The sequence below is a fragment of the Anolis sagrei genome, chromosome 6, assembly GCF_037176765.1.
Source record: "Anolis sagrei isolate rAnoSag1 chromosome 6, rAnoSag1.mat, whole genome shotgun sequence".
Classification (NCBI taxonomy): Eukaryota; Metazoa; Chordata; class Lepidosauria; order Squamata; family Dactyloidae; genus Anolis; species Anolis sagrei.
This window is the reverse complement of record NC_090026.1, coordinates 15,965,563-15,992,553: the sequence shown is the minus strand read 5'-3', so window position 1 is coordinate 15,992,553 and position 26,991 is coordinate 15,965,563. Positions and strand designations below refer to the sequence as shown.

The following is a 26,991-nucleotide window of genomic DNA, read 5'->3' as shown; positions in this document are numbered from 1 at the left end:
CTTACTAGGTAAGAGGAATGTGGGCAAACTGGTTTCTTGGCTTGGACATTGCTTAGCAGTAGGAACCTTGTAATTTCTCTGTGCTGCTTTGGCAAAGGTGTGCCCTTGTTTGGACTTGCCTGGGCCCATTTCAGTGCTAAGGGAGGGTTTCCTTTTGAATTGGATAATCTATTGGTGTTAATGATGAGGCCTCACCCCTGGAGTATCAAAGCATGTGTAAGATTGAGCATTAAAATGGGTCCTTTCCACCTAGCCAACAGTATTTTTATTGAATGAAGAGCTGCATTGAAGAGATTGACCCAGCCTAGTAGGGGAGGAATGGTTTCCCTGTGTGGTGAGCTGTGAATACGCACATATGGTAACACTTCTGCGCCAGCGCAGCTTACCATATGTGCGAATTCACAGATGACCACTCGGGAAACTACGGTTACAGGTAAGCAACCTTACATTTTTTAACTGGAGGTAGTCTTTGTTAATCCCTTGCCATTTTTATTTTAGTGAACCAGCATTCCATCTCGATAAGAAAATTGTCTTGATATTTTGTAAAATGGGTGGTCTTTTTTCACTTGGTGTTTGAGTTGCCACAGTGGTAATTTTACAGAATTTCAGATTACTTTTAGGGACCAAAACTCCCAAAAGCCCTGAGTGAGTAAGATCTCTGATGGTGCTAATGGAGAGTTCTGAGAATGGCTTAAAAAGGAGTAATACTTCCAATTTGTGGACTGTGTTGACTTTCTCAAACTGGTAGAAGTAAGAAAAGCCATAATGAGTGAAGTTATCAATATAAACTACATGCAGATCTTTGGCCTCGTGTTTTCCATCCTTAGTTCAAAAAACTGGAATTAAGGCACTTCATCTCACCTTTCTTTCCCTTTCTTGGGACAGAATTACTAAGCGAAACTGGAGGTCATAATGTTTCCCACCTTATTCATAATTCTCACATAAATTCCTCCTATCAGAAACTCAATACTTCCTCCTCCCAGGCTTTGTGCATATCTGCTTATCATCTCTGAATTCGTAAACATAAGTCTCAGTGCCAGAATGTAGATTGTGAGAATGAGAGTATGATCTCATGCCGAAAAGCAGGAGCAACCCACATTCCTGAGTCAGTAGCGGCAACTAGATTTCATTCGGTGTCAAGAGTTGGACCCAACCCAAAAAGGCATGGCTTGATCTGAACTTGGGATCTGATAGGAGCATGAGCACACAGAACAGTGTCCAGAGAGAAATTAAAACAGAAAGGGCTTCTGAAGGGCCGTGAAAAGCCAGAGAGGTAAGCTTCCCACATCCATGTAGGCCTTAGGACCAAACCGTCACCTCTTTCTGTTCAACTCACAGAAAGAAGTATAGCTTAACAAGTGCCAAGAATTAAACAGATCTAACCAGGCACAGGGAAGATAGTGCTTGTTGCTTCAGATTAATTTCTGTTGAGTGGTTTGCCTTGTTTAATTTGGGAACACCTTTTAAACATTCCTTGTTTCTTAATTCTAACGATCTGGTGTTGCCAAGACTGACTACAACACAATTTTGTCAGAACCACACCAAAACCTAATAAGAGAGGGAGGACTTGAGTCTGGGTGTCCTGCCTGAGTTTGAATTTCAAAAAATACCTGTGGACAGGAGTCTTCCATGCGCAACAATGATCATACATTGAGAAAAAGAGTGGGAAAGGAAGTCTTTTCGCTGCGTTACGACAACAACAGTGTGCGCCTATTGCCATGGGAGAAGAGATGGAACCTAGAAGTGGGAGCCTTCCCCAAGATGCACCGGAGACCTATGTGATGATCACCACTGGCACCTCAGACATGGACCCTCCTGCCAAACCACCTCTTTTGCATATGCATCGGCTTCGCAACTTGGCAATAGCTAGCATTGTCTGTGGCTGTTCTTGCCTTGGAGTCCTAGCACTGATCTATGCAGTCAAGGTGAGTTATATAGTTCCATCAAGGGGGTGGGAAAGGGGTGTTGGAGAGTTTTGGTATTTCAGAAGCTTGAAGGAAAATGAGTAGTCTTAAGGAGAGTCAATACTAAATTCTCTACAGCGAATCCTTTAACATATTTAATTACTAATTAACACCCTGCCCTTCTCCCAGCAAGGGACTCAAAAGTTTATTGTCAACCTCCAAAGGCAACAAGGTTCTTTTTGGCTGCAGTCTACCAAAGCCTTGCTTATCTTTCAGGTGCCACCAGATTCTTTGTGGGTTTTTTGGCACCCAGTCAATCAAGAGAACAAAAGTTCAGGAACCAAGCCTGTGGAAGGGAGGGGCAGTTTTCTTCAAAGAACCTAATTCCCCATGCCATGCATATTTACAAACGTATGAACTTGGTCGGCAAGGCGGTGCTGAGAAACTTGATCACAGCGCCTAAAATCTGCCATTCAATTTCTTCATCAGGTTAGGCTACCCAGAGAAATATTTCTAGCTTTGCCTCTCTCAGTGAATATACATGCATGTGCCAATATGCATCCATACAGTCTTCCACGCTCAAAAGCGTTTGGGGGCTTCATAAGAGAGGTAATGTAGTAAACCTCTTCCTAGTTTGAAAACCATTGTCTTTAATCATAGGTTCATTTTCGGAGTCCAGGCCCTAGTACTCAGTGGGCATTCACCCGTTTCTAGAAGCAGGACTGCATTAGGTACGCAAGAAGGTACATTTAGGAGATATCTTATAAACTTGCTTGCAATCTCTAGAATAATAGTTGAGTTTTCACACCATATGATTGCATCGAAGAGGAGTTTAGAGGCTGTTTTGACATTAAAGATTTTTAGTCTGAACATGAGGAAGAACTTCCTGACTGTGAGAGCCATTCAGCAGTGGAACTCTCTGCCGCAGAGTGTGGTGGAGGCTCCTTCTTTGGAAGCTTTTAAACAGGCTGGATGGCCATCTTGTCAGGGGTGCTTTGAATACAATATTCCTGCTTCTTGGCAGGGGGTTGGACTGGATAGCCCATGAGGTCTCTTCCAACTCTTTGATTCCATGATTCTAGTGCTGAGGGGACGTATTGTCCTCCTTTGGTGTAATAGAACCTTATTAATCTGCTCAGCAGGCCTTTGTCATTTGAATCACTATTTCAGAGTGCTCTGTCCAGGATAAGGTGTGGTGGAAGGTAAGGCCCAATACTGAAAGCTTCTAACCTGCTCTAGAGAAAATTTGTCAGGTGAGATTAAATATATTTCCCCCAGAGCTGCTAATAGGCAGGCTGTCTGGAATTCCTTACTCCCAAAGACTATGCCCCTGTGGAGAAAATGAAATAGAAACAGCAACAATAACAACAACAATAATAATATTATAATAATAATAAACTTTATTTATACCCCGCCACCATCTCCCCGAAGGGGACATGGGGAGGCTAACATGAGGCCAAGCCCAAAGATACAATACAGCAAAATAAAGTGCAAAATACAACAACAAAAATCACATCACAATAAAGTACATACAGTGGCAAAATATAGTAAACAAAGCAAGATAGCATAATAGAAAATCGAACACAATGGGCAGGCCAAATGGACAAGATAAGATGATAAAACCCTGGATGAGGTAGGAGTGGAAAAAATGTATTTGAGAGGAGCCCAAAAAGGACAAATGGTACAGTTAGGCCTTCAATTTAGGACGGGGGAAAAGTGCATCATAAGGACAACACTGTAGATGGAACAGACAGAAATGGGACGAATGGTCACTCTCCAAAGGCACAACGGAAGAGCCAAGTTTTCAGATCTTTCTTAAAGGCTGCTAGAGTGGGGGCTTGCCTAATCTCTCCAGGTAGTGAGTTCCAAAGTCGTGGGCCACAGCGGAGAACACATTTTACTGCAGTGCCAGTACTATTATTATATTATTATTATTATTATTATTATTATTATTATTATCTTTATTTGTACCCTGCTAGCATCTCCCGAAGGACTCGATGCGGCTTACAAAGGCCAAGGCCTCAAAACATAGCATAACAATACACAACCTAGAGCAAATAAAAAACAGTTAAAGCAATATTAAAAACAACAACAATAAAACAATACACTAAGACACAATAAAACTGGGCCGGGCCAGAGTAATGGGTACAGAATTAAAAGTGCTGATGTGACAGGTGATATGTAGGATTATAGGGTAAGTGCAGTGTGCCAGCAATCTTAATTTCTACTAAAGTGCTTCTGGGACTTGTTGGAGTTTTCCTATTCTGGAAAGGCACATTGGAACAGCCAAGTCTTCAAGTTCTTCCTAAAGACTGCCAACGTAGGGGCCTGTCTAAGATCTTTGGGGAGGGTGTTCCAGAGTCAGGGGACCACCACAGAAAAGGCCCTGTCTCACGTCCCCACCAGACGCACCTGCGACGCAGGCGGAATCGTGAGCAGGGCCTCTCCGGATGAACGAAGTGAGCGCGTGGGTTCATAAACGGAGATGCGGTCACAGTGCAACATAGCCAACTTTTATATCCAATCCTGTCCCGCATGACCAGCCATCCCTCACAGAGGATTGATAGATATCTTTTAGAGGACAAGTGCCACAGGTTGACTCATAGTGGCAAAATTCCTCGCAGTGGCAACAAGGCTGAGAAAGCAACTAATCTCTGATAGGGGTATTACTTGAAACCATATAGATGTATCTTGTACAATGGACTTATCCTGAGATGGGAGAATTTATAATGACTGTTGGTTTTACTGATGGGTTTCTATAGTAAAGGTAAAGGTTTTGCTCATGTCCGACTCTGGAGGTTGGTGCTCATCTCCATTTCTATGCCAAAGAGTCAGCGTTGTCCGTAGATACCTCCAAGGTAATGTGGCTGGCATGGAGCGCAGTCTCATAATAAAATGTTGTTGTTGCATTCTATGCATGTTGTACACTTTCCTAGTTGTTCAAAGAGAAAGGAAAGGTGGTTTGATGGTTTCTTGCTGGTTTAGACCAACCTTTGGTCCTCCAGATGCTTTGGACTTTAGCTCCCACAACTCCTACCAGCTGGTAAACTGGCTGAAATTTCTGGGAGTTGGAAGTCTAAAAGAACTGGAGGATCAAAAGTTGGGAACCACTGGTTTAGAGAAATGAGCCTGCCCAAGAGAAGAAAAGGTCTAGCATGGAATAGTTTGGACATTGGATTAAGGGCCTTTCCACACTGCCATATAACCCAGAATATCAAGGCAGAAAATCCCACAATATATGCTTTGAACTGGGTTATCAGAGTCCACACTGTCATATATTCCAGTTCAAAGTAGAACATGTGGGATTTTATTCAGCTGTGTGGGAGGGGCCTAGGACTCAAGAAATAGGGACTAAAATGCAGCAGTTTCGACCCTCATATATTAATCTTGCCTTGCTTGCCACTCTCTGTTTACATTTCTACTCAGTGGAAGGCAACCTAAAATACACACACACAAACATAGTACACTGCTGTCAAGGAAATGGCTTCCAGACATAACCAGTTGGCAAAACTTCTTCCGAGGGAATAAATCCATTTCACCTGTTCCTCACCTTCTGGTCCCATTTAGAATTATTCTCTCTATCTTGAGCCTAAAAACAATAGTCACCTGTAATGGGCAGTAAAAAATATATAGTCAAACTCCTAAACAAAGGAGCAAAGAATTATGAAAGTTTGGCCAAGTAACTTACTGCATTTAAGCTAATAGAAACAAAGTTAAAATATAAGATCCTTTCTTTTGAATAAGACTCATCTGGTAGCTGTATTCAATATTTTTAATATTTCCTCTTGTATTTCTCTTTTTTAGGCTAATGAGAAACACAAAGCTGGCTCCCAAGAGTTGGCAGCTCATTGGGCCCAGAAATCCCGGCGCATGTCTGTCTGCAGTATTGCCGTCTGGCTGGGTCTTCTCATTCTGGTGCCCGCGTCAGTGTTTTTACTTTCTTACCTCCTGTCACGTGCAGAATGATGATCATCTCATGGAAAATGTGACTTTGGGCTTCCAGGACCAACGCTCCTGAATATCTCTACTCTTTTCAACTTGAGTGAGAACGGACGAGTTCACAGCTTGCTTTCTGTCACGGGACATTCACATTTGAGTTGACTCTGAGATTAGAGAAGAAATGGTGGAAATAGGGTTACATTATCCTAAGGAGACACTGTGCCACTCATCACAATTTAGACCTTTCTCTTGACTGTAGATCAGCAATTTTGAGGGAATGGGATAAAGAAGAAGAAAAGTACTGTGTTTGTAATTTCCCTGTTATAGTATTTTTATTTTTATTTGAAATCAGATGCTGCTTGTTCGTCCAGTATTCTTATGTCATGAGCCTATGAGATGATGTGCTTTCAACGGAGTAAATAAAGTACTGCATTTTGGAAGATCTGGATTCAAATTTTCTCTTGCCCTTCCACACAGCCATATACAGTAACCCAGAATATCAGGGAAGATAATCCACAATATCTGCTTTGAACTAGATTATCTGAGCCCACACTGCCATTTAATTCAGTTTAGTGTGGATTTTATACAGCTGGGTGGACGGGGCCTTTTATTTTATTTCTTCATCACGTTATTTTGCATCTGTTTATTTCAATTTCTGTTATTTTATTTTATTTTGTTGTACTGTAATTCTGGGCATGTTATCCACTCCGAGTCCCCTTTGGGAAATAGTGGTGGGGTATAAATAAAGATGATGATGATGATGATGATGATTATTATTATTATTATTATTATTATGTAGTTGGAGCATGTAAAAATCAGTTGGTGAGTGTGTTAACTGAAAAATGCAAATCACAAAGTTGATTGGTTGGGCTACCAGCAGGGTGCTAGCTGAGCCTGGGAGTTTTGGCAACAGTTACATGCTTAGGTTTACTGTGCAGGAGCTTGCCAAGACAAGTTAGTATATATAGACAAGTTAGTATATATATATAGACAAGTTAGTATATATAGACAAGACAAGTTAGTATATGGCTTCAAACTACCAGAGAGGAGATTCCATCTGAACATGAGGAAGAACTTCCTGACTGTGAGAGCCGTTCAGCAGTGGAACTCTCTGCCCCGGAGTGTGGTGGAGGCTTCTTCTTTGGAAGCTTTTAAACAGAGGCTGGATGGCCATCTGTCAGGGGTGATTTGAATGCAATATTCCTGCTTCTTGGCAGGGGGTTGGACTGGATGGCCCATGAGGTCTCTTCCAACTCTTTGATTCTATTTTCTGCTTCTGAGGTGCTGGAAGAAGATTCTTCACATGGACACCCAAGGAACATTTGAATCTCTCTCAAAGGACATTGTGTGAGTCAATGCAACTGTTCACATGACTGTATATATGTTGCTCTGCATAACAAAGAGTAAACACCTTATTATTTATTGATGAGCTGTGTGGCATATCTTTTCTCTAGCAAGACAGTGTGTGGATTGATAAAGACATGAACTACACATGATTTTCATTCCACTGCATAAGTCACTCCTATGTCTATAACATTGGCTTGTTGCGTGAACAGGTGAAATGTGTAGCAAATCCTTATGTGGAAGCTAAATCATCTCATGAACTGAGCATTATCTGTTCTGCACCTCTTGTCCCTTTTCAGATAATTCCAACTAGGGTGAACATTATTTAAGTGTTGATGTTGACTTTTGTGGAGAGGTGGCTGCTAAGGTAGCAGAAATTTTCTAATGTTACACCATTAAGCTGTATTTCTGGCATTGGCTGGTGACTGCTGGTAGAACACATTAGTTTTCTCGATGTTCAGTGAGAGGTCAAGCTTTTCATATGCTTCTGCAAAGGAGTCTAAAGTGGCTTGTAGATCTTCTGAATGAGCACAGACCACATTATCATCAGCTGGTACAGCTGGGCGGGAGTGGGAAATTTTAATGTGCACTGTATCAAAATAGTTTATTTATTTATTTATTTATTTATTTACAGTATTTATATTCTGCCTTTCTCACCCCGCAGGGAACTCAGGGCAGATTACAATGCACATATACATGGCAAACATTCAATGCCAATTTCCCAGCGTGGTCAGCTGTGAATCACACATTTAGTATATTCCTGCACTTGCGCAGGCATCAATGTTGCTGCCTGCGCAAGCGCAGGATTATACCAAATATGTGAATTCACAGCTGACCACTCAGGAAACTACGGTTACAGGTAAGCCACCCATATTTAGACATACAACATATGTAGGCAGACACAGAGGCAATTTAACATTCCAGCTTTGCGGCTTCATGAGGGTATGCTTGGTTCTGGCCACAGGAGGAGCTGCCGCTTCACTGTCCACCTGTGACACCGGGTTCTTTGATGGAGTACTTCCTCATTCTTCTGCACGCTGCTGGAGGTTTTTATGGCGTCGTAAATTAAATTAGCCTCCACACACAAAACGGTACCTAAATTCCCTACTTGAAGGATGCAACTGTCTTTGGGGCTGCATAGGTCAACAGCATGCTAGACTATTGATGGTCGGGATCTTACTTCAACCCAGGCTGGCTTCGAACTCATGACCTCTCAGTCAGTAATTATTTAATACAGCTGGCTACTAACTAGCTGCACCACAGGCTTTTTTGCTTGCCAAGTGCACAGATCCACATGCAGCTCTTCGTGGCTGCTCTAAATTGCTCTTTTTCATCTTCATTCTCACTTGAAACATCTATAAAAAATGAGGGTGCATCTCATGCCCCTTCTACACTGCCATATTATCCAGATTATCAAAGCAGACAGTCCACATTAGTTTCTTTGAACAAAAACTACCATCAAATAGAGAGCACGCAATGAGATTTCTGGACTATGAGTGCATCTACACTGTAGACTTAATGCGGGTTGATACCACTTGGCTGAATGCTATAGAATCCTGGGAGAGGTGGCTTTTTTAAGGCCTCTAAGAGCCTTTCCCTGGCAAAGAATGCCGGGGCCTCGCCAAAGTACACCTCCAGGAACTGAAGGAGAACAGCCAAAACCACGACCTTGCCCTGACCTCTAACTCTCTATTGTGGAACCTCGAATGAACCCCTCCCTGTTATGTCCCGCCCTCCGTCGCCCGCGATTGGCTGTTGCTCGACCCAGGCTTTGTTTTCCAAGCGCCTCTTCTCAATGCGGCTTCACAATCCGGCAGCCGATTGGTTCCCCCGCGTGTCAATAACATGCCTCCTTCCCCTCCCTCCTCGGAGCGTCCTCCGATTGGCTGACAACTTCTCCTCTCGCCCTCTAGTGCTCAAAATAGGAAGCAGCCCCCTTCCCGTTTTAAACCCCGCCCACTAATTTCAGCCCCTGGACTCTGATTGGCTGTTTCCTCCCTTCTCCTCCCGTCAATCCCCCTCCAATTTTTCGTCTCATAGGTTTTGTCCTCAGTAGCCTCCACCCACCGCACAGTATCCCTTTTTGGATTGGCGCAAAGGTGCTGTCACTCATTGACAAGCTGGACCAATCGGAAAGCAAAGGAGGCGGGGACTGGGAGTCGCCGGCTGTGGTTGGGGTCATTCAGTCTCTGGGAAAGGCGCTGCCGGGTGAGGGTCTCGCGCGCGGGGGGCGGGGCTTGATGACGTCTTGGGGGTGCCCTTTGGGGTCGGCTTCAAACAGGTTGGGTTTTGTGCAGCAGCCTTTCCTTTCCCTTCCCAGCAGAAGCCCAGTCCTTTTTTGGCCCATGCTAGGCCATGAAGCCTAAGGCAAGAGTGCCTCTGAGCTTGTGCAGAGTGCTAACACAACTGCCAGGGCTCCATGCTATGGAATCCTGGGGGTTTTACTTTGAGGAGGCATCAGCAGACTTTGGCAGATAGGACTGAAAAAACTACAACTCCCAGGATTCCATAGTTTTGGGCTATGGCAGTTAAAGTGGGGTCAAACTGTGTTAATGCTATAGTGTAGAGCAGGCATGGGCCAACTTGGGCCCTCCAGGTGTTTTGGACTTCAACTCCCACAATTCCTAACAGCCGGTAGGCTGTTAGGAATTGTGGGAGTTGGAGTCCAAAACACCTGGAGGGCCCAAGTTGGCCCATGCCTGATGTAGATGCTGAGATTGAGGCAAGGAAGGTGAATCACAGGAATTGGAGATCATCTATATAAATAAAAATGTAATGTGCGTTTGTGGGATTAACAGAACTCAAAAACCACTGGGGGAATTGACACCAAATTTGGACACAAGACACCTAACAACCCAATGTATGTCCTTCACTCAAAAAAAAAAACTGATTTTGTCATTTGGGAGTTGTAGTTGCTGGGATTTATAGTTCACCTGCAATCCAAGATCATTCTGAACACCACCAATGATGGAATTGAACCAAACGTAGCACACAGGACTCCCATGACCAACAGAAACACTAGAAAGGCTTGGTGAGCATTGACCTTATGTTTGGGAGTTGTAGTTCACCTACTTCCAGAGAACACTGTGGACTCAAACAATGATGGGTCTGGACCAAACTTGGCACAAATATTCCATATGCCCAAATATGAACACAGATGGAGTTTGGGGGAAATCGACCTTGACATTTGGGAGTTGTAGTTACAAGGATTTATAGTTCACTTACAATCAAAGAGCATTCTGAATCCCACCAGCAATAGAATTGGGTGAAACTTCCCACACAGAACCCCCATGACCAACATAAAATACTCAAGGCCATCCAGTCCAATTCCCTTCACCAGAGCAAGAAAACATAAACAAAGCCCTCCTGACAAAGAGCCATCCAGCCATAGATATAGATATATATGATTCACACACGCAGAGAGATATAGTATTATAGATTTGAAAGGGACCCCTAAAGAAGGACAATAATATGTTGCATGTTCCAGAGTAGGCAAATCAGACAATCTCTACATCAACACTGACAAAGAATCAACAAGAAGTACTGTTTATCCACAAGCATCAAGACATTGCATATATTAGAAACCAACACTTTCTCGTTACTTTATTTTCGAGATCACCAGACTGGGCCACAGCAACGGGACGGCTTCTATATAAATAAAAATGTAATGTTAGTTTGTGGGATTAACATAACTCAAAAACCACTAGATGAATTTACACCAAATTTGGACACAATACACCTATCAGGCCAATGAGTGACCATCACTCATAAAAACACTGAAAAACACAGTGGAAGAGACTTAAAAAGCTAACCCCCCCCCCAAAAGACGCTACAGCGCACGCACAAAAGGACTCCCCCGGCAAACAAAACACACAATAGCATAGCCACACTCTCTTCCGGACTACAGCTCCCAGCATCTCCTCAACCAGGCCCTTTAGGAGAGGAGGATGATCCAAATGCACTGTTTCCAAGCTGCAAGCTTTCTTCTCCTCGGATTTCTTTGAGAGCATCCCAATCCCTGCATATTTACAATTTCCTATTCCTGGACTGCAACTCCCAGCAATCCTCCAGGTAGATAGATTAGATAGAGACAGATAAGTAGGTAGGTAGGTAGGTAGATCTATCAGGAGGATTGCTGGGAGTTGCAGTCCAAGAATTGGCAGAGAAGGAAGAAAGAGGAAGGGAAAGATAAGGGGGAAAAGAAGGGAAGAGGAAGAGAAGGAAGAGAATGAAAGAAAAAAAGGGAAGGAAGGAGAGAAAGAAAGAAAGAAAGAAAGAAAGAAGAGAAAGAGGGAGGGAAGGCTGGCCACAGCAACACGTGACAAGTACAGCTAGTATGTATATAAATAAAAATGTAATGTTTGTTTGTGTTGTTGTTGTTTATTCATTCAGTCGCTTCCGACTCTTCGTGACCTCATGAACTAGCCCATGTCAGAGCTCCCTGTCAGCCGTCACCACCCCCAGCTCCTTCATGGTCAAGCCGGTCACTTCAAGGATGCCATCCATCCATCTTGCCCTTGGCCAGCCCCTCTTCCTTTTTCCTTCCATTTTCCCCAGCATCATTGTCTTCTCTAAGCTTTCCTTTCTTATCAATATGTGGCCAAAGTTTAGCTGCAATCCCAGTTTGTGGGATTAACATAACTCAAAAACCACTGGGCAAATTGACACCAAGTTTGGACACAATACACGTATTAGGCCAACGAGTGACCATCACTCATAACCCCCCCCCCCCAAAAAAAAAAAGCAGCAGAAAGGACTTAAAAAACCCCAAAAGCTAAATGACAATACAGATGCAGATGCCCGGCTTACTAACTGTGGAGCCCTTGCTCTGCAGGCGAAACATCAGGAAAGAATACTTCTGGAATATGGCCCTACAGCCCGGAAAACTCACAAAAACTCAATGCTACAAATCTCACATTTATTATCTGAATGTTTCTATCTCTTTGTTATTCTATTCCTTTTGATTTGGAATTGTTTGATGGCCCAATAGGAAGGTGGGGAACATGATCCTCTTTTGCCCTATAAATCCATCATGGACAGTGGCATACAGCTGTTTAACAGTGGAACTCTCTGCCTCGGAGTGTGGTGGGAGCTCTTTCTTTGGAGACTTTTAAGTAGAGGCTGGATGGCTATCTGTCAGGGGTTCTTTGATTGTGCTTTTCCTGCATGGCTGAGGGCTGTCCCATGTTGTCTCTTCCAACTTGATGATTCTTTGACAGGATTGTGGGAGTTATACTTCAAAAAATCTGGGAAGGCCTAGGTTTTCTATTCCTTGGTAAAGAAAGGTAAACATTCTACGATTTTAAATTATAGGCCCATCATAGTAACCAAAGTAACCACTCACAATGCAATGTTCTGTTCACAGATTGGGCTCTTCTTCCCAATGAAATATTTCATGTTTATCGTTCTTGAAAATGCAACGTGTGGATCAGAATGTCTCTATCTGCACAAGGGATTCCTTGCATCCTATTCCCTTTGCCTTTTATCTTTATTACCCTTCTTATCTCTCCAGCTGCTGGAGTGACTTCCGCTGCCTGGTCACTGTGGCCTCTAGCAAGAAAGGGTCTTCCCTTTGCGTCTAATATTGTGTCCAATTCTGGGCACCACAATTGAAGAGAGATATTGACAAGCTGGAGGGCAACTAAAATAATCAAGGGTCCGGAGAACAAGCCCCATGAGGAGCGGCTTAAAGAGCTGGGCATTTAGCCTGAAGAAGAGAAGGCTGGGAGGAGACATGATAGCTATATATAAATATGTGAGAGGCAGTCATAGGAAAGAGGGAGCAAGCTTGTTTTCTGCTGCCCTGGAGACTGGGATGCAGAACAATGGCTTCAAAGTACAGGAAAAGAGATTCCATCTGAACATTAGGAAGAACTTCCTGACTGTGAGAGCTGTTCAGCAGTGGAACTCACTTCCCCTGAGTGTGGTGGAGGCTCCTTGATGGGAGACTTTTAAACAGAGGCTGAATGGCCATCTGTCAGGGGTGCTTTGAATGCAATTTTCCTGCTTCTTGGAAGAATGGGGTTGGACTGGATGGCCCATGAGGTCTCTTCCAACTCTATGATTCTTGGGAAAGTGTGTGCCAGTCTGTCCCATGAACTGTTCACTTCATTGCCGGCTTCTCTCTTACTGTTATCCCCCCCTTGCTTTGTTTTTCAGGCGTCCGGTCTACACATCTCACCCGACCAGCCCTGCTGCAGGATGACCCGGGACGTGGGTCTGGACGATGAGCTCCCAGATTGGGCCGGAGCCAAGGAGTTCTACCAGAAGTATGATCCCAAGGATGTTATTGGCAGGTGGGTTCGAGATGGGATTAGAAGGGGATACGTTGAAGATTCAGCAGTAGATAATATGCAACTGCTTTGGTCAGATCTCACCTAAAATACTGTGTCAATATCAGGAAATTGATAATGTAGAACAGCGTTTCTCAACCTGGGGGCCAGGACCCCTGGGGGGGTCACCAGGGGGTGTCAGAGGGGCCACCAAAGATAGTCAGAAAACAGTATTTTCTATTGGCCTTGGGGGTTCTGTGTGGGAAGTTTGGCCCAATTCTATCATTGGTGGGGTTAAGAATGCTCTTTGATTGGGGATGAACTATAAATCTCAGAAACTACAACTCCCAAATCTCAAGGTCTATTTCCCCAAACTCCACCAGTGTTCACATTTGGGCACATTGAGTATCCATGCCAAGTTTGGTCGAGATCCATCATTCTCGACCAACACACGCCCTCAGCATTTCATTACTAAAGTCATTTTCCAAACGCGTAGTCCAATTGTTCTGTGAATTTAAATTAGCCTGTTGCGCTGCATTTGCAAATGCTTTCTCAAAAAGCCAGGTTTTAACTGTTTTTCGAAATGTTAGGAGGAAGGGGGTCGATCTAAAATCCCTAGGGAGGGCATTCCATAGCCAAGGGGCTACCAATGTGAAGGCCCTGTCTCTCGTTTCCGCCAATTGCATCTGAAAAGGAGGCGGGACCGAGAGCAATGCCTCCCCAGACAATCTTAACCTCCTAGCTGGTTCATAGGGAGAGATACGTTTGGACCGGTAAGCTGGGCCGGAACTGTTTAGGGCTTTAAAGGATAAAGCCAGCACTTTGAATTGTGCCCGGTAGTAAACTGGCAGCCAGTGGAGTTGGCGCAGCAGAGGAGTTGCATGCTCCCTGAGTGCTGCTCCTGTTAGTAATCTGACGGCCGCCCGTTGGACCATTTGAAGCTTCCAAACAGTCTTCAAAGGCAACCCCATGTAGAGCGTGTTGCAGTAGTCTATACAGGATGTAACCAAAGCGTGGGCTACCGTGTCCAAGTCAGACTTCCCAAGTTATTGGCGCAGCTGGCGCACAAGTTTTAATTGTGGAAATGCTCCCCTGGTCACCGCCGAAACCTGGGGTTCCAGGCTCAGCGATGAGTCCAGGATCACACCCAAGCTGCGAACCTGCGTCTTCAGGGGGAGTGTAACCTCATCCAACACAGGCTGTAACCCTATACCCTGTTCGGCCTTACAACTGACCAGGAGTACCTCTGTCTTGTCTGGATTCAATTAGGCAAATGGGGTTTATATATCTGTGGAATGTCCAGGGTGGGAGAAAGAACTCTTGTCTGCTTGAGGCAAGTGTGAATGTTACATTTGGCCACTTCGATTACTATTTAATGGCCTTGCAGCTTCAAAGTCTGGCTGCTTATTGCCTGGGCGAATCCTTTGTTGGGAGGTGGATAGCTTGTCTTGATTATTTCTTGTCTGGAATTCCCCTGTTTTTGAGTGTTGATCTTTATTTACTATTTTGATTTTAGAGTCTTTTAATACGGGTAGCCAGATTTTGTTTATTTTCATGGTTTCCTCCTTGATTTCATTTTCATGGTTTCCTCCTAATAAGATTTCGTAAGTTCCCAATTGCAACTAATCACAGCACAGCTTTCATTTCTTATACTGCTGAGGTAAAATGACAGCTGCTCCGTGATTGCTTGGTTTTTTCTTATATTGCTGAGGTAAAAGGAAAGCTGTGCTGTGATTGGCTGTTATTTCTTCTTCCGTTGAGGTAAAATGAAAGCTGCTCTGTGATATGCTGTTATATCTTTGTTGTTATTACCTCAGCAGCATAAGAAATGAAAACTGAGCTCTAGCAACCAATTGCTGCACTGTTTTCCTTTTACCTCAGCAGTAGAGGTAAAAGGAAAACTGTGCAGCAATTGGTTGTTAGAGCTCAGTTTTCATTTCTTATGCTGCTGAGGTAAAATGAAAGCTAGGCTGTGAGTGGTTACTTTGGGCATCCCAGATTCCACTTTGTCTATTCCAGGACTGCTTGCTTTACTCTAAATACACATGTGTATTCGAATGCAACGTTGTGTCAAAATGTCAAGTCAATCGACCAACTGTTTTTTGAGTTTTGCAAGCACAAACATATGCAGGCTGAGATTTTATACAGTATATAAAGATAGTATGGAAAGAGGAAGATCTTGTGTTTCCTTCTCACAGTGTTTTCGGTGTTTCTGGAAACTTCACCTTTTCCTTGGATTTTTTCCCCATTCTCTTCCCACCCATTATATCCACCTGCAGGGGAGTGAGCAGTGTGGTCCGGCGATGCATCCACAAGCAAACAGGGCAGGAGTATGCGGTGAAGATTATCGAGGTAACCCCAGAGCGCATGACTCCACAGCAGCTGGAGGAGGTGCGCTCGTCAACCAGCAAAGAGATTGCCATCTTGCGCCAGGTCTCTGGCCATCCCTTCATCAGTGAGTGGAGATTTCCTCCAAGCATACTTCTCTGAAACCTTCATGTGTATCCTGGCATTTTCACTCAAACTTCATTTAATATTTTTCTCCTGCAAAGTAAGACCCTTATAACAGTTGAACCCATATCCGTGGTTTCACTTATCCACACTTGAGAGGAAAATGGTCCTTCTAGAAATCTGTTAGATCCTCCAGGCAATTGGATGCTATATTTCCCCTTGAATGTTACCATAGAACAACATTGGAAGATTCAGCAAATTTCAAGAAAGTACATTTCTCTAGGAATATCTAGCTCCATCAATGCAACTATATGTTATATTGAGAGTGGAAATGAGGTGATCAAATGGAATTGGTCATATCTGCAGTTTCATTTATTTGATGTTGGTGTAAATACTAGGCATGGGCAATCCATGGTTCTAAATGGCGCTACTTACAGAACTAGGGGGCGCTGGTGCTTTGCTTCTAAAGTGTTACTAAAGTTCTGGTGGTGAAAATATCAGAACTCTAACAAAACTTTCAAAATTTGGTTATAACAATAGCCAATAACGAAATAATAATGAAATTTTGAAAGTTTTGTTAGAGTTCTGAAATTTTGAAAGTTTTGTTAGAGTTCTGAAATTTTGAAAGTTTTGTTAGAGTTCTGAAATTTTGAAAGTTTTGTTAGAGTTCTGAAATTTTCACCACCAGAACTTTAGCAACACTTTAGAAGCAAAGCACCAGCGTCGTCTAGTTTTGTAAGTACTTTAGAACCATTTAGAACTATGGATTGCCCTGCCATGCCTAGTAAATGCATATGACCATTGGTCAGAGCATTAATAAATTGATTGATTGATTGAATATATATATATATTTATATATATATACACACACACACACACACTATATATATATATATATATATATATATATATATATATATACACACACACACACACACACACACACACACACACACACTATACACACACACACCTGAGGTCCATTCAGAAACACATCCCCTGTAGATACGGGTTTCTTACTGTAATTATGTATTTATAATTTTACATTTAGGTACATTTTGTACATTTAGGAACATTTGGACAATGGAGTGGACAGTCTGATCTTGGTTTTAGTCCAGATATTGAAGGAGCTCTCCAAGAAATATTAAAAATTAACTAGGTATTTTAAATTACAAAAATGTGAGTCAAGCACTGAAAGAGTTAGTAGGCCGAAGCCTGTTAGAGTCACTGGTCTAAAGCTAGTGTTGTCCTGAGGAGAGTGAGTAGTTGAGTAGTCCAAAGCCTGTTAGAGTCAGTGGGCTGAAGCTAGTGTCATGCTAAGGAGAGTGAGTAGACTGAAGCCTGTTAGAGTTAGTGGGCCAAAGCTAGTGTCGTCCTGAGGAGTGTGAGGCAAACCTCTGTGTGAGAGAAGCCTTGTGTGAGAAAGCTCCAGTGTGAAGGCTGCTGTGTGTAAAGCTACTATGATTTGTTTATTTGTGTTATGGAAATCTAGTTCTTGTAAACAGTGTAACCATATTGTTTTACTACAAAGAAAAGCCTCCTATGGAAGAGATAACATTGGCCTGTGTGTTTACGTTCTTTTTATCACTTTGGGCTACTGGTGCTCGTTCACGCTGCTGCTATGTTACTCTGCTGTACATTTATGGGGAGGGTCTTTTGTTATTAAGCCCACTCACCCAACAAAAACAAGTTAGACACCTTTAATACTTCCTTTAAGGATCAGACTAAACCCGGAGCAGATACAACACTCCACTGATCTGGAAGCTATCAGATAATGCGTTTATTAATTCTCAGTAATTATATACCGGGCTCTTGTTTCCTGTACTCAGTTAATACCAGTTTACAAGCCATGTTTGGTAATCTAAAAACTCATCCTAGGACCTCTGTGTTGACATCCTTTTCCTTTTCCCAATCACCCTGGAGCGAGCTTATTTCACAAAACCTTGAATCAATACTATAGCCTGCAAGGGGATAACAAGTTACTCTGAGCCCTGCGTCACTGTAGTAATGTATCCCATTGGAAACAACGTGCAAATAATGTTGAAATAAGCACCTAAGTCACGGGTGGAGAAAGGAAGTCTCGGACATGCTATGTGTAGTTTTGTCTTTTAGTCAGAATGTGTGTGTTCAGAAGGAACACATTGTGCCTCAACAATGGCGCAATGTTTCCAATGGTAGGACTGGCCCTGACATGGTATTATTGCATAATCTGACTCCTTTTTCTTTCCACCCGCAGTTACTCTTATAGATTCCTATGAGACCTCCACCTTCATGTTCCTGGTATTTGATTTGTAAGTATCAAAGCACGAGAAGCAGAAGCTGTTGGGTTGCTGTGCGTTTTCCGGGCTGTATGGCTATGTTCCAGAAGCATTCTCTCCTGATGTTGCGCCAACATCTATGACTGGCATCTTCACAGGTTGTGAGGTTTGGTTGGAAACTCACAAGGCCATAGATGTGGGCGGTCTGTTGGAAACTAAGCAAGTGAGATTTATATATCTGTGGAATGTCCAAGGTGGGGGAAACATATATGAACCTTACTTGCCTAGTTTCCAACAGGCCTCACAACCTCTGAGGATGCCTGCCATAGATGTGGGAGAAACGTCAGGAGAGAATACTTCTGGAACATGGCCATGCAGCCCAGAAAACTCACAGCAACCCAGTGATTCTGACCATGAAAGCCTTCGACAACACATCTAGCCACTAGAGTCCACTGAACTCCAATGAGCATTTTCCTCTGCTGAACAGCTCTTACTATCAGGAGGTTCTTCCTAATGTTTAGGAGAAATATTTCCTTGCAATTTGTTTCTGTTGCTGTGTTTCTTAGTCTCTGGAGCAACAGAAAACAAGCTTGTTCCCTTCCTCAATCTATGTTTTGCTTCCAAATCACAGAAAGCCTACCCCATGTGTGAAAATATGTAAGAATATCAACATCCCCCCCCCCCACCCCCAAAAATACACCAGAATTCTGTACATCTCCAAAATATATTCATTTTTCTCTGCAGTCCCTCTCAAAATGGTGACAAGAAGTGATGTCATGAAAGTTCTTGTCATCATTTTCTCATTGAGGACTTGAGACTTGGGCAGTGTGAGGTAGAATTCCAACAGTCCCTGGTCCCATGGTGTTGCTTACTGTTATTGCAAGGTGGAGATTTATCTGACCACGTTTTCCCTGCAGGATGAGGCGTGGAGAGCTTTTTGACTACCTTACCGAGAAGGTAACCCTGAGCGAGAAAGAGACCAGGTGAGGCACAGTGCCCTTTGCAGAGGCCTGATAGGGAGAAAAGTCCCTTTTGTTGTGTTCCAGCCCCACAATGATGACTGCAGCAGCCAAAGCTTCTTCTCTGGCTTGCTTTCAGGTGCATCATGCGAGCACTTTTGGAGGCTGTGAGCTACCTTCACGCCAACCACATCATCCACCGAGACCTCAAGCCCGAGAACATCCTTATGGACGATGAACTCACCATCAAGCTCTCGGATTTCGGCTTCTCCTGTCACTTGGAGCCGGGGGAGAAGCTGCGAGGTGGGGATGGGGTTGGAAGGAGGGGTGGGCAGATGTGGACCCACCAACAGTGTGGGCTAGCGGTTGTAATCCTAAATAGCAATGGGTTGCTGTGAGTTTTCGGGGCTGTATGGTCATGTTCCAGTAGCATTCCCTCCTGACATTTTGCCTACATCCTCAGAGTTTGCCTACCATAGATGTGGGCAAAACATCAGGAGAGAATGCTTCTAGAGCAGGGGCCCTCAAACATTTTAAACAGATGGCAAGGTCACAGTCCCTCAAACTGTTGGAGGGCCAGATTATAATTTGAAAAAAACATGAATGAATTCCTATGCACACTGCACATATCTTATTTGTAGTGCAAAAATACTTAAAATACAATAATTAAAATGAAGAACAATTTAAACAAATATAAACTTATTAGTATTTCAATGGGAAGTATGGGACTGCTTTTGGCTGGTGAGATAGGATTGTTGCTGTGTACTTTCAAGTCATTTCAGACGTAAGTTGACCCTGAGCGAGGGCTGGGTAAATGACCTTGGAGGGCTGTATCTGGCCCCCGGGCCATAGTTTGGGGACCACTATTCTAGAACGTGGCCATACAGCCCGGAAAACTCAGAGCAACTCGGTGATTCCGGCCATGCCAGCCTTCGACAACCAAAATAGTAATGTTTTTTTTTCTAAATTTTGGGGGTAGATCCATTTTATTAGGGCTCTGTCTTGCACCAGCTGAATGCAGTCGACCATAAGGGTAGACTTATGACCATTGCTACTTTCGATAGGGAGAGGTTGCTTTTGATGGGCTGAACATCTATGAACAGCTATGGCTACTGCCCTGATATCCCTATCTTGTGCTTCTTTGCCTTCTTTGATTCTATCAACCCCTTTCTCTTAGAGTTGTGTGGAACGCCAGGCTACTTGGCTCCCGAGATCCTAAAATGCTCCATGGATGAGACGCACTCTGGATATGGGAAGGAGGTGGACCTGTAAGTTGCACTGGTTTCTATCCTTTGAGGGGTGGGACGAGGGCAGAGTTGCCAGAATGAAAACTGGACAGGCCTTATGTTCCTTTAATGCAGCGTTTCTCAACCTGGGAGTCGGGTCCTCCTGGGGGGGGGGGGGGTCACGAGGGGGTTTCAGAGGAGCTGCCAAAGAAAAGAGCAGTATTTTCTGTTATTCATAGGGCTTCTGTGTGGGAAGTTTGGCCTAATTCTATTATTGGTGGGGTTCAGAATGCTCTTTGATTGTAGGTGAACTATTTATTTATTTATCGTGTCAGTATCAACCAGACAATTACATTAAAAAAAAATTAAAAGGTGAACTATAAATCCCAGCAACTACAACTCCCAAATGTCAAGGTCTATTTTACCCAAACTCCACCAGAGTACACATTTGGGCATATTGAGTATTCGTGCCAAGTTTGGTCCAGATCCATCACTGTTTGAGTCCACAGTGCTCTCTGGATGTAGGTGAATTACAACTCCAAAACTCAAGGTCAGTGCCCACCAAACCCTTCCAGTATATTTCTGTTGGGAGTTCTGTGTGCCAAGTTTGGTTCAATTCCATCGTTGGCGGAGTTCAGAATGCTCTTTGATTGTAGGTGAACTATAAATCCCAACAACTACAACTCCCAAGTGACAAAATCAATCCCCGCCCCCAACCCTACTAGTATTTAGATTTGCGCATATCGGGTATTGGTGACAAATTTGGTCCAGTGAATAGAAACATATCCTGCATATCATATGTTTACATTACGATTCATAACAGTAGCAAAATTACAGTTCTGAAGTAGCAACGAAAATAATGTTATGGTTGGGGGTCACCACAACATGAGGAACGTTATTAAGGGGTCACAGCATTAAGAAGGTTGAGAACCACTGCTTGAATGGCTGTGTGGAAGAGGGTATTTCATCAGGTGTCCTTTTAGTCTTCTCACTGGGTTGAGTTCTGGAGAATTGTTAGGACAGAATAGGCTTCCCCTTATATGATAATACACATTTGTGGGCTGTTTCTTTTCCTTGCCGTTGTAAGATCTAGTAGCATGGCTTTACAAATAGTTTAATGATATTCTAAGAAAATATGAACAGCTGTGATGCTGAACCTTTTCCACTTCCTCAGCCATCTTTTTTTGGTTCATGATGGAGGATGGGTCTGGAGCAGGTACACAAAAATACAGCTCTTTTTTCCTCCCATCTCCCACAGTTGGGCCTGTGGAGTCATCTTTTTCACTCTCTTGGCCGGCTCTCCTCCTTTCTGGCATCGCAAGCAGATGCTGATGCTCCGGATGATCATGGAAGGGCAGTATCAGTTTGGCTCGCCAGAGTGGGATGACCGGTCGGACACAGTCAAGGACCTGGTATGATATTTTTGAAAATTGCATAACTGTCACATATCTGGGGCTGTCTGTCATTAGAAAAGACTAAGGATGGGACAACTAAGACTACACTTGTATATCTGATTAATTGTGCATTTACATAAGGAGTAAAGAGTTACATGTAACTGGGTTGCTGTGAGTTTTCCGGGCTGTATGGCCATGCTGCAGAAGCATTCTCTCCTAACGTTTCAACCACATCTGTGTCAGGCATCCTCAGGGGTTGTGAGGTCTGTTGGAAACGAGGCAAGTAAGGCTTATATATCTGTGGAATGTCCAGGGTGGGAGAAAGAACTCTTGTTTGTTTGAGGCAAGTGTGAGCGTTGCAATTGGCCACCTTGATTAGCATTTAATGGCCTTACAGCTTCAAATATGACTGCTTACTGCCTGGGAGAATCTGATTATTTCTTTTCTGGTATCTCCCTGTTTTTGAGTGTTATTTTTATTCACTCTTCCTAGTACATATGTTGTTAATAATTTTACGCTATGTTTATATTCACTCTGCTTGAGGAACACTTGTCTTTAGAAAGGAAAAAAACCATGAAAATGAACAAAATCTGGCTACCAGGATTTTAAAAAATTCTCAAATCAGAACAGTAAATAAAGAGTAATGCTCAAAAGAAGGGGGACTTCCAGACAAGAAGAATAAATCAGAGCCAGCTAACACCTCCCAACAAAGGATTCCCCCAGGCAGCAACCAGCCAGACATTGAAGCTGCAAGGCCAAAAAATTCTAATCAAGGTGGCCAATTGCAACATTCACACCTGCCTCAAGCAGATAAGAGTTTTTTCTCCCACCCTGGACATATATATATAAACCCCACTTGCCTAGTTTCCAACAGACCTCACAACCTCTGAGGATATTTATTTTATTTATCGTGTCAGGAGCAGACCGAACAGTTGTGTTGTATTTTTAAACAAACAGACAAAATACAAAGTTTGCAAGCTTGGTAGTTGATTAAATGTCCTTTGACCAGTATCTGGCCACTTGGAGTGTCTCTGGTGTTGCTGCAAGAAGGTCCTCCATTGTGCATGTGGCAGGGCTCAGGTTGCATTGCAGCAGGTGGTCAGTGGTTTGCTCTTCTCCACACTCGCATGTTGTGGATTCCACTTTGTAGCCCCATTTTAAGGTTGGCTTTGCATCTCGTGGTGCCAGAGCGCAGTCTGTTCAGCGCCTTCCAAGTCGGCCAGTTTTCTGTGTGCCGAGGGGGGAGTCTTCGTATGGTATCAGCCATTGATTGAGGTTCTCGGTTTGAGCCTGCCACTTTTGGACTCTTGATTGCTGAGGTATTCCAGCAAGTGTCTCTGTAGATCTTAGACCTCTGAGGATGCCTGCCATAGATGTGGGCAAAACATCAGGAGAGAATGCTTCCAGACCGTGGCCATACATCCCAGAAAATTCAGAACAACCCAGTGATTCTTTCCATGAAAGCCTTCAACAACACATTACATGTAACTTAAGAGTCACTCTTACTTTGAGACTTCTGCAGAATCAAGGAAGTCTGTGGTTTCGAGAATCTTGCTTCAGCCTTTCAAAGAAAGGGAAGACCCTTGAGTTTCAAAACCCTTTTTCTGTAGACATAGGATTTCTGCCTTGAAAAATGTGCATCTGGCAGAAGTTGATGATAGAGTTAAACCTTAGAACATAGAGATTCCTATACAGAACATAATGTCGTATTAAGTAAATCCTTGAATAATCACATCTACAAAACTTAATCCCACAAAGGTAGAGGGCTGACTGTGGTTCTTTTGCTCCGAATCCTTTACCTTTCTGTGTTGTGATCCAGCAGTGTGGCCTTTGCGTCTGACTTTTTCCTAAATGTCCTGACGACCCAATAACGTCTTGCAGATTTCACGGCTGCTGCAGGTGGATCCGGCAGAACGTTTGACAGCTGAGCAGGCTCTGCAACACCCTTTCTTCCATCGCTATGGGAAGGAGTGCCGGCACTTCAGTCCCTATCGCAAATTCAGGGTAAGTCTCCTTCCTCTTGGTCACATTTATTATTTGCTAAAATTCATACAGGAGGAGAAAAGTGATGATGTTAAGAGTCACAGGCCTCCATTTTGTCTCAGATGTTTCTGTTTTCAGTTAAAATGGTCTATAGCAGCATTTCTCAACCTGTGTGTCGGGAACCCTGGTGGGGTCGCAAGTAGGTTTCAGAGGGATCGCCAAAGATCATCAGAAAACATATATTTCTGATGGTCTTAGGAATCCTTTTGGCAGAGAAGGCTGGAGATCTCTTCGCCTGTTCTTCTCTTCCTTTTTGGAAACAGATGGTGAATCCTCCCACCAAAAGCTCTCCTCTGCTGTGATTGGCTAGCCTCTTAGCCAAGGGGAGGGCTGTTTCTGAGACTCCAAATGGAGGGGAGAGCAGGTGTGCTCAGTGCATGGCAGCATGGTGCGAATGTGCAGGTGAAAGGGAGTGTGCAAAGCTGGAAGGAAACTCATGCCAGCGAGTCCTTTCAAGCCATAGGGTTTCTGTGTGGGAAATTTGGCCCAATTCTATTGTTGCTGGGATTTAAAATAATCTCCAATTGTACGTGAACTATAAATCCCAAATGTCTAGGTCTATTTCCCCCAAACTCCACCACTGTTCACATTTTGGCATGCTGAGTATTCATGCCAAGTTTGGTCCAGATCTATCATTGTTTGAGTCCACAGTTCTCTCTGGATGTAAGTGAACCACAACTCCAAAACTCAAGCTCAATGCCCACCAAATCAGTATTTTCTGTTGGTCATGGGAGTTCTGTGTGCCAAGTTTGGTTCAATTTCATCTTTGGTGGAGTTCAGAACACTCTTTGATTGTAGGTGAACTATAAATCCCAGCAACTACAACTCCCAAATGACAATATCAATCCCCCTCAACCCCACCAGTATTCAAATTTGGGCGTATCGGGTATTTGTGCCAAATGTGGTCCAGTGAATGTAAATACATCACGATTCATAACAGTAGCAAAATTAAAGCTATGAAGTAGCTTTAATTTTATGGTTGGGGGTTACCATGACATGAAGAACTGCATTAAGGGGTTTTCTGTGTTTTTTTATGCTCTTTGGCGACACCTCCAACATCCCCTCATGACCCCCCCCCCAGGGGTCCCGACCCCCAGGTTGAGGAAAACTGCTCTAAATGGTTCTAGTCCAACTTATCTGTCCGAATGTACTTCCCTTTATGAGCCTACTAGAGATTTAAGATCTGTTGGGAAGGCTGTGCTCTCAGTCCCACCCCCTCGCAAGTGCGACTGGTGGGGACAAGAGACGGCCTTCTCAGTGGTGGCCCCTTGGTTGTGGAACTCCCTCTCCGGTGACATCAGGCTGGCCCCATCCCTCCTGGTCTTCAGGAAAAGGCCTGTCTCTGTACACAGGTGTTCGGAGAATAGGATACTACAGAATCAACCTCAACAGCTTGAATAATGACCATGGGAAAATCAATTAGCAAGGAAACCATGACTCAGCACTTTGTTATGTTTATAATTTGCTATGTTTTTAATTTGTCTTATTACTTTTATTGTGTTAACTTGTTTATATTTTTATCTGTTTATAGCTTGATATAGCTTGTTTTATTGGTGTTTTGTGATGCAGCATTTAATTTATTTTTGCTGGAGTTTGTAAGCCTGCAGGGTGAGGAAGGTAGGGGCATAAATAAAGTAAACAAACAAATAGCTAGCTAGTTTGTACTGATTTCACAATCTCTGAGGATCCCTGCCATAGATGTGGGCGAAATGTCAGAAGAGAATGCTTCTGGAACATGGCCATACAGCCCGAAAAACTCACAGCAACCCAGTAACTAATTTCTTCTAAACCGAAGACATTGTGCAAACCCATGGAGAATACTTATTACTACCTATTACAATACCTTGGAAGCTTGACTCACCAGATCCTTGTTTATAAAGGATATTGTAAAGTGCACTTTCAACATGTCTCTCATTTAGAAATACTGGGAAGTGGTTTGTGTGATTGAGGGAATGCATAGTCTGCAAAGTTCTAGGAAGAGGGATAGAAGTGGCCCATTTGTCAAATAGACAAAACTTTTGAGATGCTCCATGGATGCACTCATGTTCTTTATTCTCCTCCTGCCTTTTCCTCTCCATCTTGAACTTGGGATATAGTCCCTGTGGAGTGTTAGCTATTCAGTGGTCATTCCTACTTCTTCCCTTCTGCAGGTCATTGCCTGGACCGTGCGGGCCTCTCTCCGCATCTTCTCCAACTACCGGCGGGTGCGGCCCGTCACCAAGGAGCTCCTGCTTAGTGACCCCTATTCGCTCAAGGGGGTGCGCAAGTTGATTGACGCATGCGCCTTCCGCATCTACGGGCACTGGGTCAAAAAGGGTGAGCAACAGAACCGGGCTGCCCTCTTCGAAAACGTCCCAAAGGCCATTCAGCTCGTCCTGCTCAGTGCGGAAGGCGAGGAAGGCCCTTCATCCACGGTGGACGACCCTCCCAACTAGGGAGCAGATGAAGACTAGTTGCCGGCTCCTGCAAGGGAGGCGGGCAGGCAGAGGGGGCTCTCTGACCTGTTCCCTTACCTCCTCTCAGCCAAATGGCAAGACATTGGGCCCTCCTGTGGGAGGTCCACTTGCCCTTGCATGCAAAAGGGTCCAGTTTTCCAGGGCACAGGCAAGGATTTTGGGAACTTGAGTTCGTGGCGAATCGGAACAAGGCTTCCCTAATACTTCTCGAAAGGCCAAGCAATCCTATATTAATGTGAGTAGGAGTACAGAGCACCAATATTATTTCATGTGTAAATATTAGGCAGACTTGTTGGGAGTCTGACATCAGTTCAGTGCAAGAACGGAAGATTTTGGACCTCAGTTCTTTTCACTTCTTTTCTCGTCGCCAAGGGAACAAGCATCATGTCCAGTCAGTGTGGGTGGGATTTTGGGATCAGGTCTGGCCTTCGCTGTGGAATCATGACATTTTTGCAGTTGTATCATTCCTCTGCCCACTCCCTCCATGAAGCCAGAATTGGAATAAAAATGGAACAATTCCAAAACCAACCTTTGACTCTGGCTTCCTTTACGTCTCAAAGCAGGAATAAGGCATTTTTGTTGGGAGATGATGTTGCTTTCATAAAGGCTATTGACTAACAACCAACAAGACTTGAATAGCCCCATTCTGAACTGGATCCCCAGGGTTCAGTAATTCTCTTAGCGGGGGAACCATTTAAGCATTTGGGGCAACATTAGAGGCTTAGAAAAGATGAGTCAATAGGGA

The 26,991-nt window shown here is 43.7% G+C and overlaps 2 protein-coding genes across 2 annotated transcripts; both read left to right on the top strand.

Annotated features, from left to right (window-relative positions):
• The first annotated feature begins 506 nt into the window (after positions 1-506).
• TMEM265 (transmembrane protein 265) lies at positions 507-6,283 on the top strand. The gene is made up of 2 exons (XM_060780213.2): positions 507-1,925; positions 5,709-6,283. The coding sequence occupies exons 1-2, from the start codon at positions 1,719-1,721 to the stop codon at positions 5,868-5,870; spliced, it is 369 nt and encodes a 122-aa protein (XP_060636196.2). The 5' UTR covers positions 507-1,718; the 3' UTR covers positions 5,871-6,283.
• Positions 6,284-9,297: 3,014 nt separating this feature from the next.
• On the top strand, positions 9,298-26,772 carry PHKG2 (phosphorylase kinase catalytic subunit gamma 2). Its single transcript, XM_060780210.2, has 10 exons — positions 9,298-9,395; positions 13,347-13,483; positions 15,739-15,914; positions 18,147-18,201; positions 19,086-19,151; positions 19,267-19,430; positions 20,305-20,395; positions 21,612-21,765; positions 23,629-23,751; positions 25,941-26,772. The coding sequence occupies exons 2-10, from the start codon at positions 13,389-13,391 to the stop codon at positions 26,223-26,225; spliced, it is 1,209 nt and encodes a 402-aa protein (XP_060636193.2). The 5' UTR covers positions 9,298-9,395; positions 13,347-13,388; the 3' UTR covers positions 26,226-26,772.
• The last annotated feature ends 219 nt before the right edge of the window (positions 26,773-26,991 follow it).

What these genes read in the sequence shown, in the direction of transcription:
- PHKG2 (XM_060780210.2), top strand. Translation starts at nt 13,389, where the DNA reads ATGACCCGGGACGTGGGTCTGGACGATGAGCTCCCAGATTGGGCCGGA. An exon ending in GCCGGGGGAGAAGCTGCGAG is followed by an intron (nt 19,431 to 20,304) that starts GTGGGGATGGGG and finishes CCTTTCTCTTAG; the next exon opens with AGTTGTGTGGAACGCCAGGC. An exon ending in CGGACACAGTCAAGGACCTG is followed by an intron (nt 21,766 to 23,628) that starts GTATGATATTTT and finishes AACGTCTTGCAG; the next exon opens with ATTTCACGGCTGCTGCAGGT.
- TMEM265 (XM_060780213.2), top strand. Translation starts at nt 1,719, where the DNA reads ATGGGAGAAGAGATGGAACCTAGAAGTGGGAGCCTTCCCCAAGATGCA. An exon ending in CACTGATCTATGCAGTCAAG is followed by an intron (nt 1,926 to 5,708) that starts GTGAGTTATATA and finishes TCTCTTTTTTAG; the next exon opens with GCTAATGAGAAACACAAAGC.